General features: G+C 33.2%; 1 protein-coding gene across 1 annotated transcript; it reads left to right on the top strand.

Moving 5' to 3' along the window:
• The first annotated feature begins 11,101 nt into the window (after positions 1–11,101).
• Positions 11,102–11,728, top strand: LOC131659702 (putative B3 domain-containing protein At4g03170). The gene has a single exon (XM_058928855.1). The coding sequence runs from the start codon at positions 11,102–11,104 to the stop codon at positions 11,726–11,728; it is 627 nt and encodes a 208-aa protein (XP_058784838.1).
• Positions 11,729–13,021: the final 1,293 nt, after the last annotated feature.

The raw sequence follows: 13,021 nt of genomic DNA, 5'->3' as shown, positions 1-13,021 counted from the left end.
AACCGGTTCAGTTATAAGAAGCAGTTCCAGTAAATTAATTTTGATGCGATCCAATTCAATAATGCAGAATTCTGATACATTGATCCTTTCATATAGTTTCTCTTATATGATTTGCTCAGTCCCATCAACCAACACAGATCCCCTAATATATTTGAAACAACAATTAATATCATCAAACAACAGTTAAAATATCAGGTACATCCTTGGAGAAAATGCATTTGAAACAAAACAAAAAAGCCAAACAACAAAATCTAGAACATTTTCTAATTGCGTAAACAAAATTCTCTTTCTGATAAGAACAATTAAGTTTTTCGTCATTGATTTGCCTAAAAACTTTGGTCATTGCTTTTCTTACAAAGCTTCGTCCTTTGCAATATGTTTTGTTTGATCTTAAATACCATCGGTAGATGTGTTCCCTATAACTTTGATAAATTCAATTAAAACGAGAGGCAATCGGGCAACCATTCTAATGGGAAAAAACTAGAACTTGATCTCAGTAATTTTGAGTGGTTCTTTTAACACTTCTATAATTTGACAATTCTTTATCTTAGTCCTTCTCAAAAAACAACATCATGATAAAATTGGATTTTCTTAATTCACAAGTATTACGCAAGATTTGAATCCAACATTATAATATTTGTGCATCCATTAGCAGACAATATTAGTACCTTTTGCAAAACATCTAAATCTGAACTAGTATCACGAAAAATCAAACTACAAACCATAGAATGCAATGCACGACTGTGAACAATATAAAATGTAATGCACAATGAGATAATAAAAACTTCTAACAAATGAAAATAACAACAATTTCTCAAGCTACAAAATCAACTAACCATTGAATAATTGAAATTCAAGAAGTCAATTGTAACGAAAACAAGTACAAAACAAATAACATGAACAAGAACTTACATATAGCTTGCAGATGAATCTCTTGCTCCAGTGGCATATAGCACTACATCCTAGCTTTAATCTCTACGCAGACTGTTAGGAACCGGCCCATTAGAAACAAAAAGCCTTCTATTTTGCTCAAAGACTTTTATTATTAATTTAGGGGATGCTTTGTAGTATTTTATTATTACTATTCAGTATTTTATTATGTCTTATGCTGGCCCATGGCCCAATCCTTAGGTTAAACCCTAACTATATATTGTATGTTTCCTCTTGTTGGAGGCAATCAATGAAAATCTGAAAAGTTATTTCTTATGCTTTATCTTCTTATGCAATTTAGATCTTGGTAGCTTAGTGTAACCTAACATTGGTGCTTTCATCTTTTGCCTCTCATCCCTCCCATGGCTCCCCCCAAACCTCCTAACCCTTCTTCTAAAGAAATTTTAGAGGAAGCTATTCAAATTTCCACACAACACCTCAACAATGCAATGCAAGAAACTCAAGAACAAATGGACGAACGATTTGCTCGGATCTCTTCCGAGCTATCTACCCTTCAAACACGATTCGACAATGATAAATCTCTTGAGGATTCTCGGTTTGAATCTCTAATGGCTGCCATCACCAAAATCTCTCTTCAAAGAGAATTACAAAGGGAGTTACAACAAACAGCTGCTGCAACTTCTGCTACTGTTCACGCGTCAGCCAGCCCTAGCGTTACTGTTCACGCGTCAGCCAGCCCTAGCGTTACTGTTCACGGAACAGCCAGTCACTCAGGTATGGTTGTTAATCCATCTTTTAACCCTAGAGTAACAGCCCCTTTCCCTTTTAATTCCTCCCCATCAGCCACCCCCATTCGTAACTCTGCCCATTTCTCTACCACAAACCCTCAACCTACACCCATGAGACAGTATCAGCCTCAACCTTTCCCTTCCTACCCACCCATCCCAACTGTTTTAACAACCACCCAACCCTATACCATCCCTTTTTCACATCAGATTCCTTTTTCCCACAATCCCCAACAACTTTCTTACCCAAATCTGTCCAATATCCCTCCCTTACCACCCCCTCGTAGTCCCAAACTTGAACTCCCCATGTTTGATGGTTCGGAACCACTTGATTGGTTATTTCAAGCGGAGCAATATTTTAATTTTTACAATTTACCCCCTGAAAATAGGTTGTCATTAATTTCATTTTATATGAAGGGTGATGCTTTGTCTTGGTTTAAATGGATGTACCAAAGTCATTTATTAAGTGATTGGTTCTCTTTCATCAAAGCCTTGGAATTACGTTTTGGGCCTTCTACTTTTGAGAACCATCAGGCTGAATTATTCAAATTAAAACAGGAAGGTTCAGTAGTAGACTATCAAACTAAATTTGAGAAGCTAGGAAATCAAGTTGTTGGTCTATCTCCGGATGCCATATTAAACTGTTTCATTTCTGGTTTGGCAACGGACATCCGCAATGAAATGGCCATTCATAAACCCACCAACATATCACAAGCTATTGGCTTAGCCAAACTTATAGAGTCTAAATTGAAAGAGGCAAAATCAAAGTTCATTAAACCCTTCACCAATACCTACCCTAAAGTTGCTGCCCATCAACCTACCCCACAATCCAAACCACAGCCAGCCCCATCTACATCAAAACTACCCATCAAAAAACTTTCCCAAGCCCAAATTCAAGAGCGTAGAGCCCAAGGTTTATGTTTTAATTGTGATGAAAAGTTTGTGATTGGACATAAATGCTCTCCTAGTAGATTTTTGATACTTATGGCTGAGGAAGATTCTATGGTTGATCCTCTTCTTGAGGATGGAAATGTTGAACCAGCAGTTGAACAGAACCTACATGATACTTATTTCCAACTTTCAACTCAGGCAGTGACAGGGCAATTTTCCCCCCAAACTCTCAAATTTAAAGGGTCAATCAATGGACTTTCTGTAATGGTCCTCGTCGACACGGGCAGTACACATAACATCATGCAGCCCAGAATAGCACAACACTTAACCCTCCCTTCCACTCCAATCACTCAATTTTCTGTCATGGTGGGCAATGGTTCTCACATACATTGCGAGGGAATTTGCAATAACGTTCCACTTGTGCTTCAAAAGACAACTTTCAAATTACCCTTTTACCTTTTGCCTATAGAAGGAGCTGACGTCGTCCTCGGCATGGCTTGGTTAAGAACTTTGGGTCCTATACAAGCCGATTTCTCTATCCCATCCTTAACTTTTACCCATGATACAAACCATATTACACTAAAAGGTGATTCCAACACCCACCCTATTCCCACAACCTTCCATCAGCTTAAACAACTCATTCACACTAATTCAGTAGCTTCATTCCACCTTATGCTTTTCCAGCCAACTTCTGTCACAACACGTCCCTCCACATCTAACCCTCCCTCAGACCTAACAATTCCCAGAATCCACCCGAAAATTCAAACCTTATTGAACAAATACAATTCCATCTTTCAGCCCATTGATGGCCTTCCCCCAGCCAGACCCCACGACCACCACATTCCCCTTATCCCAAATACACCACCCATCAATGTTAAGCCATATAGATACCCACACTCACAAAAAACAGCCATGACATCTATTATAAAAGATATGTTGAAAGAGGGAATCATTATACCCAGCCACAGCCCCTTCTCATCACCTGTTTTACTAGTAAAAAAAAAAGATGGTACTTGGAGATTTTGTGTTGACTATCGTGCCTTAAACGCAGTGACTATCAAAGACCGTTTTCCCATCCCAACTATTGATGAACTACTCGATGAGTTAGGCAATGCAAAATTCTTTTCCAAGTTAGACTTACGCTCTGGCTACCATCAGATCCGCGTTGCATCGGAGGACACGCATAAGACTGCTTTTCGGACTTTCGACGGTCATTACGAGTTTCTCGTAATGCCCTTTGGGCTCACTAATGCCCCTTCAACGTTTCAATCAGCTATGAACGATTTACTTAGACCTTACCTACGTAAATTTGTTTTAGTTTTCTTTGATGATATTCTAATTTACAGTCCTAATTTCAGTGATCATCTACATCATTTACAGGTTGTTTTTGACTTGTTGCAGTCACATACTTTTGTTGTTAAGTTACCCAAGTGTGTTTTTGCAGTTAATCAAGTTCATTACTTAGGCCATGTTATTTCAGTGGGAGGTGTTGCTCCAGATCCAGATAAGGTGCAGGCTATGTTGGATTGGCCTACACCACGTTCTCTCACGGCTCTCCGGGGTTTTTTAGGCCTCACCGGTTTCTATCGACGATTTGTCAAGAACTACGCCACACTCGCCGCTCCTCTCACCGATTTGCTACGTTCCACTAAATTTTTATGGAGTACAGAGGCGGCCGAAGCCTTTACACAGTTACAGAAGAAGATGACCGACATGCCGGTCCTGGCGTTACCAGATTTTACAAAAACATTCATTATAGAGACGGATGCTTCTGGCGTTGCTATTGGCGCGGTGCTTTCCCAGGATGGTCATCCAATTGCTTTCTTCAGCAGAAAAATGTGCCCTCGCATGCAAGCGGCTTCCGTTTATGTGCGGGAAATGTTCGCTGTTACAGAAGCAGTAAAGAAGTGGCGTCAATATCTCATAGGACAAAAATTTCATATCTATACAGATCAAAAGAGCTTAAAAAATCTGTTGCTTCAAAGGATTCAAACACCTGAGCAACAGAAGTGGGCATCCAAATTACAAGGCTTTAATTTTGACATATTTTACAAACCTGGAAAATCCAATTTAGTTGCTGATGCTTAGACGGAAATTTCACTCAGATGAGTCCTTGTTGCTGAGTCTGTCTTCCCCAATCCCGAACTTCATCAACACACTTCGAAACTTCTACAGGACTGATAGTGCAGGTCAAGCATTAGTATCAGAGTTAACAGATGACAAAGAAGCTCACGGACTTTACAAGTTTTCCAATGGTTTATTATACTACAAGGATAAACTTTTCATACCTGACATTGCTCAGCTGCGACTTAACATCCTCAAGGAGTACCATATCACACCTGCAGCGGGACATTCTGGAGTTAAGGCAACCCTTGCTCGCATCTCCGCAGCTTTCTCGTGGCCAGGCATCTCAATAGCCGTGAAAAACCTCATCAAGTATTGCACAGTTTGTCAGCATAACAAATATCAAACTCAGAAAAAAACAGGGTTGCTACAACCACTTCCAACACCTAATCAAGTTTGGGAAGAACTCACAATGGATTTTATAACGCACTTACCCAACTCTTTTGGACACACGGTTATATGGGTCATCTGTGATCGTCTCTCGAAGTTTTCTCATTTCCTTGCTCTCCCCACCAAGTTTACAGCCAAAGATCTTGCGATGCGTTTCTCGGTAGAAGTAGCACGTCTTCATGGAACCCCGAAATCCATCATCTCTGACCGCGACCCTTTATTTCTCAGTAATTTCTGGAGAGAGTTCTTCAAAATCCAAGGGACTACCCTGAAATACAGCACAGCATATCACCCCGAGACCGATGGTCAAACAGAAGTAGTGAATAGATCAGTGGGGACTTACCTTCGGTGCTTTACGAGTGATCAACCACGCAAATGGTATAAGTTTCTCCACCTCGCGGAATACTGGTTCAACACGTCTTTTCACTCAGCTATCCAGATGACACCTTTTAAAGCCTTGTATGGTCGCGAACCACCGAACATTCCGGACTATTTGTGCGAAACAGTGGATGACACCTCCTTGAGGGAATCTCTGCAAGAACGTAACACCATCGTGACACAGTTAAAAGCTAACATAAAGAAAAGCCAAGTCCAAATGGAGAAACAAGCTAATATGAAAAGAAGAGATTTCACCTTTCATCCCGGCGACTTGGTGTTGTTACGTTTACATCCCTACAGACAGCAAACTGTTAGTCGAAGGAGTTCACAAAAACTTGCCAAGCGTTTTTTTGGGCCATACAAAATCATAAAAAAAATTGGTGAAGTTGCTTACATGTTAGATCTTCCTTCATCTTCGAGGATCCACCCCGTTGTACACGTTTCTCTTCTCAGACCATACTTTAGTGAGGAAGGAAGCTCAACGTTCCGGCCATTGCCTTGTGATGCTGATCTGCGTTTTCAAGAAGCAGAATACGAAGTTGCTTTGAATGCAGAAGATAAGAGTTTAGAGAAACAAAAAGAGAGAGAAGAGAGGAGTTTGGATACATTCGGTACAAGGAGAAATAATTTATCTAAGTCTACAGACTTAACTCATGAGGCTTTAAGTGATACTTTGAAACTCCCCAACCACTCTGCAGTTTCACGTGCTAAAGCAAGTTTGAAAGTTGTGAGTTCCAACACTGGTACAGCTGTAGCCGCACCTACAACACATTCTGGCGCGACACGTGTCCTGCGGCCCCACGCCATCAAGACTTTTCCTCCATCCCAACACGCTAGGTCTTCACGTGACTTAACTTCTGCTGCACAATCTACTTTGCTTCCACAATCCACCGAATCTACAGCTGTAACCCACACTCCTTCACGGCACCCCACTTGCCCCGTATCCCTAGGCGACACGTGCCCCACCAACAAGCCACCAGCCAAGATGTTACCGTTCCCAGCTCCCCAACAAGTTCCAACGGCTACTAATTCCATGGATTTGGGTTCCCCATCCTCAAAACAATTTCCAGGCGGCCCAGTTCAAAAATGTATTATGGATCAGCCCACTATGAACCTTGAGGACAAGGTTCTTTTGGACCCATTGAGTATTGTTAGGAACCGGCCCATTAGAAACAAAAAGCCTTCTATTTTGCTCAAAGACTTTTATTATTAATTTAGGGGATGCTTTGTAGTATTTTATTATTACTATTCAGTATTTTATTATGTCTTATGCTGGCCCATGGCCCAATCCTTAGGTTAAACCCTAACTATATATTGTATGTTTCCTCTTGTTGGAGGCAATCAATGAAAATCTGAAAAGTTATTTCTTATGCTTTATCTTCTTATGCAATTTAGATCTTGGTAGCTTAGTGTAACCTAACACAGACTTTAGGGATGCTTTCAAAATCCAGAAGCTTAAAAGTACCATTTCTGGAATCATACAAAACCAAATCGAATTGCAAACACCCTTCAAAATTCAGCAGCACTTGATCCTCCTAAAAAATATATAATTTAGGATTAAATAAGTTTTTGTCCCTATAAATATTGCAGTTTTTATTTTTAGTCTCTTCCTGCCTTTAGGTAACGGTTTTTACAAAAAAAAAAAAAAATCGTTGCCAAAATCAGCTAAAACCGTTGCAAAAATTCAGGAGGGACTAAAAACGAAACTGTAGTATTTATAGAGACCAAAAACCTATTTAACCCTATAATTTATATATAAATTTAAAATATTTTGATGTTTCTTAAATTTTTCACATATATTAAAATTGCTTTGTAAGTTTGTATTAATATATTTATTTTTATCAAATATATATCAATTTAATAATATAATAATATAATATGATAAGATAAATAAATCACAATTTTTTTAATAAGAATGTCCTTTTGTGTCATTTTGTATTTATCGGCTAGTGTAACAGCTAATTTACCAAACACTTAAATTAACTTATCAGCTATCAGTCACCAGCTATCAGGTATCAGTCACCAACTACCCGCTACCAATCACCAGCTACCAGCTAGTTTTACCAAACAGAGCCTAGAATTCATTTGTTTTAGTTTTTTCTAGAATTGATTTTTAATGTCACATATTATTTATTTAAGAAATCTAAAAGAATTTTAAAAAACTTCAAATGAAAATTAGTTTAAAATATTATTTATACATTTCATTATTTTATTATAACATTTTTTATATGAAAATTTAAATTTAAAGCTATTTTGAATAACTCTTTATAAAAAAATAATATTGAAATATATTTTTTTATACAAAATTACATGATTTTTACTAATCTACAACAATATTTATTTATGGTACTAGATATCAGAATAAATTTTTTAATTTATAAAAGATATGTTAAAAAAACTTTTAGTATTAATTATTTTAAAATACAATTTTTAAAAAAAGCCTAAAACAAACAAACCTAAATTATATTAATCTAATATATTAAATTAATTAGAATTCAAACAAAAAAAATAATTGAATGTACTTATGTTTTGATGTTGTTTGGTTGATATTGACAAAAATATTATTTACTCCTTGAGAATAAAGAAGTATAAATTTGCAATCTAAGTAAGATCTTAGATAAACAAACACACCAATATCAAAAGAAATTAAGAAATAAACTCAATAAAAATATGTGTGCAAACTAATTGTTCACTAAGCACCTAGAAATAAATGAAATGCAGTAGAAAGATAATTTAGTATAGGATATTAATTTTGTATTTGAAGATTGACTTTATATGAATAAGCACTTAGATATTGTTATTAACAAGTTTAAAAAATTCAAAACAAACTATGAGCACAGTTGGAAATATGTTCAACCATTTGATGGAATCTTGGTCCAAAATATATCTCGAAAATATATCTCGAAGAATGAATTTATGTTCACAAATTCTGTGTATCTAGAAATATAGTGGTCATACTTTAAAAACTTGAATAATTATTTTATTTTAGATTTTGGACCTCTTGTCGCCTTGTTGTTTTAGGCACACACATTGTATACTTGCTTGATATTTGAAATATTTTGAGCTTTTTCTATTTCAAAGTTGCAAATATATTTTTAGGCGCCGCCATGTTTAATGTCATGTCCGAAATAAGTTTCTTCTCTTCTGAAATAAGGCGACATACAATGGAATGATCGGCTATCTTGTGACACAATGCATGATTATGTATACCAGAAACCACATTATATTTTCATTACGATATCCGTGCAATTTAAACGGACACTCACATGTTCTCGATCCAATGTCATAACGTTTCAACTTCATAATTAGTGGTTTGTATATGCCACTTCTTTCACAACTCATTGTTACAAATGTTTGTCTTCTATTAGAACCATTGTCAGATCTTCTAATTACAACACCAAACTCTAATTTCCCGACCTCCGTGTGGACCCACTGTAGCATATGTTTATAAATAATAAACTCTTGTTTATTTGTAAATTATTCACAAACATTTATCTTGAGAACAACCGATCTAACATCTGGTTTAACATCATCATTCACTTCTTTGAATTAACATATTCCTTCACTTCATCTGGTTTAGCATCATCCAATTTAACATCCATCCTCACAGTACCCTTGAAAAACATATCTGGTTGCACCATATCTAATACTAATCATAACAAAAAAACAATTAAAAACTCAAAGTAACAAGTAACTCCGGAGATGCATCTCTTAAACACATGAAACTTATCCTGGAGATGCATATTCGAACTCAACAATTTTTCAGCTCAAAAACCATATTAATGCAAGGAACAAGGGATGAAATGAATGAAATTTACCTTAAATTCCTGATTATTTTCCTCCCTATGATGTGATAAAATACAAGAATGATGTTATAATATTGAAAAGTTGATTAAGAATGGAAGAATTTTTTTTAAGGTTTTGAAAGTGAGTTTGAGTTTAATCACGAGGAAGGAGAACTTGCGAGGTGATGTTTTATTCAGTTTCTCGCTTGACATGTTCGGTTATGCATCTCTGAAATCGTCACTGAGTTGTTAAATAAACTAGTTTAGTGAATAAAAACACTATAAATGAGTACATGTGGGTTTACTGAGATGTATATCTAGATTCACCTAAAAATTTACATAGATGTATCTACAGATCATATTTTGCCAAAAATGAAGCGTGTGGTCGAATTACGAGAATTGATGAGATTTTAGGTGCGTTCGAATATGTATCTTCGAACATCAATAAGAGCATTTTTTTGAGATTTCAGAAGTGTGAAGCACACCCATGAAATAGGATGAATATTTCCCTACATAAAAAGGAATGAATATGTATTTTAATACAAAATAAGAGAGTAGTGTAATATCGTGAAGAAGAATGTAATATATTTTGTATAAGAAGGAAGATGAATGAATATTTTAACACTAGAGTATAGTGTAATATGAGTATCTTCTGAAGAAAAAAAAGGAGTACAATTTACTCTTTTATAAATTAAGTAAAAGGTCCGTTTAAATGGATTTTTTTTTAGAATGGAGAGCTATTAGTTATTTTATCATTATTATTATTATTTTTATTATTATTATTATTATTATTATTATTATTATTATTATTATTATTATTATTATTATTATGAATCAAATGTATTTGAATTATTAGTATTATTTATTTTTTATAAGGACATAACTTAGGTACCATTCTTTAGGTGTGGTTCTTACTATTTTTCAATGAAAATGTGACAAGTGTATAATTTTCTCTTACACGTATGCAAATTTCTCCTATTTTTACTCACCAAATTATATTTATGTATATTTGTCATATTTTCATTGAAAAATAGTAAGAACCAGAATTGTACTTAAGTTTTGTCCTTTCTATAAAATCCTCTCGTTATAGTTCCTGAATGTACTATTTCAGCCTAGATTTCAATTTCTAGTGATCCGGTAATACAACTGTATATTTATTTTTATTTTTGATTAAATTTTTTATAGTCACGGGGAATTCTTAATTTTCTTATTTATTATTATTTTTTTACTTTCTTATGTCAATATTTGTATTCTGTTAGAGATATTTATGGTAGATAACAATTTGCAACGACATGTGACATAAAAAATATTATCTTTTATATTAATATTGATTGATATTAAAAAAATTAATATGTAAATTGATATACTTTTGCAAAAAGTATGTAGATTCATATTTGTTTTCGATATGACATAACAAATTAAATTCTATCAAAAAATAATATCAATTTTCCATTAATTGAATCCAAAGCTAAAGTTATTTTAATTTTAATAATAAAAAATGGATAGATATATAGGATGTTGAGATATTTATGGTGCATTTAAAAAAATATTTAGAAGTTAACACGGAACAACATGTGGCTTAGAAAACAGTATCATCTATATTTATATTGATTCATATTAAAAAATCTTAAAATATGTATATTAATAAATTTCTGCAAAAAAGATTCGTATTTGTTTTTGATATCTTATAACAAATTATATTTAAAACAATTTTTTTTAAAAAGAAAATCTTTTTATAATTATTGGAAATTTTGTTATTTGACATTAAATCTTTTCAGATTCATCTATTTAAATAGATCACAAGTTTGTAAAAAAAAAACACAAGCCATAATAAGAACACTCAAAGAAAGTTGAAATATGTTGAAGATGAAAGAAAAATTATGTGGTCATTATCTCTGTGAGTTTTCTTCTGATGAATATGAAGTTGCCGAAGCACTTATTTTACTGCAAAGACAAGTCCAAAAAGTGAATGAGAAAAAGTTGAAAATAACTTTTGGTGGCAAACCAATTTGTGAAAGAAACAACTTTAACAATGTTCAACCAATGCTGCCGATCAATATTCCTAATGTTGAATACGTTCCTCCAGATATACCGAATATTCACGGTGTACCGAACAATAGGATTCTGGTATGTTGCAAACCATTTGAGAAAAAATTAACATCGAGTGATTTAGACGTATACCAAAATAGATTACTTTTAAAGAAAAATCACGTTGAAACATATTTTCTACCCTCGTTGAAAAGAGATGAAAAAGTCGACAAAGGAATAAATGTCATTGTATTTGACATGCAAGGAAAAACATTTAACACGATGTTCAAATTCTGGAGTGAGAAATATTATGTTTTCAACGGAGTTGGATGGCAGAAATTCTTCAAAGAACGTAATTTGAAAGCGGATCAAGATTTTATTACGGTTTGGATGTTTCGTCATTCTGAAATCAATAAGTTATGTTTTGCTCTTAGTATAAGAAGAGTGGAAGCTTAATATGAAGAGTTTAATACTACTAATTTTATGAGTTATTTGAAGTTTTTGTTTTTAATTTCAATTTTTTTGTTAATTAGTTTTAATGTAACTTTTTTTAGCGGAAGGTTGTTTTGATCTGTCACACCATCACTTGACATTCATCTAAACACATTCATTCCATCTATAATCTATTATCGCACATTCTATTTTAATGCTTAAATTTTTGTTTTGTTTTTTCTCAAATATAAAACATTAAATAGAACTAATTTATGAAATATTTTAAGTGAGGAGGAAGGACTTATAAACGATTAGGGATTCCTTTGTTTTAGTTTTTTTTTAACAGATTTTAAATGTTACATATTTTTTTTTAAAGAAATTTTAAAATTTTAAAAAAAACTTTGAAGAAAAATTAGTTTAAATAAATATTCATAGAATATTATTTATACATTTCATTATTTTATTATAAGATTTTTTGATATCAAAATTTTAAAAAATAATTTAAATTTAAAACTATTTTGAATAACTCTTTATAAAAAATAATTTTGAATTATATTTTTTTATAAAAATTACGTGATTTTATTAATGTTCAATAATATTTATTTATATTACTAGATATCAAAATAAGTATTTTAATTTATAAAAGATAAGTTAAAAAAACTTTTAGTATTAATTTTTTTTCATAAATATAATTTTAAAAAAATACAATTTTTTAAAAAGTCTAAAACAAGCAAACAAACCTAAATTATATTAAGCTAATATATTAAATTAATTAGAATTAAAAAAAAATTCAATTTAATAGAATTCAACCCTACTTTATACATACAACGTTTATGACTTTGACTTTGCAAAGTTATGCTTAGACTTTAAGATAAGAGACTGCCTAATATTTCATCACAAATTTCTCAAATTTAAATCGTTTTTAAGTATATTTGTTGATATATAATCATCATGAAAAACCATTTAACAATAAAATCATTTCTTAATTGAAAAGTATCAGAATTGAATTTAACTTCTACACTTCATTCTCTTATAAGTCACTTTGATGAGAAAAAAAATCCTTTTTAATTATTATTTTTAAAATTTGGAGAAAAAAAGAATTTTATTCCAAAAACTTTGAAGAACAAGAGTCAATTCTAAGATCCAGGCTATCTACAAGACAAAGCAAAAAACCAACAAACCTACTTATCCAGGCTATCTACAAGACAAAGCAAAAAACCAACAAATCTACTTACATGCTATTACAATAAGTTCTTAATTTGTGATCATTGTCAATTCTCAACTTAATAAGCTCAATAATAACTTTGTTGCAAAGAC

The sequence above is a fragment of the Vicia villosa genome, linkage group LG3 (genome assembly GCF_029867415.1).
Source record: "Vicia villosa cultivar HV-30 ecotype Madison, WI linkage group LG3, Vvil1.0, whole genome shotgun sequence".
Lineage (NCBI taxonomy): Eukaryota > Viridiplantae > Streptophyta > Magnoliopsida > Fabales > Fabaceae > Vicia > Vicia villosa.
This window is presented reverse-complemented; position numbering and strand designations above follow the sequence as displayed.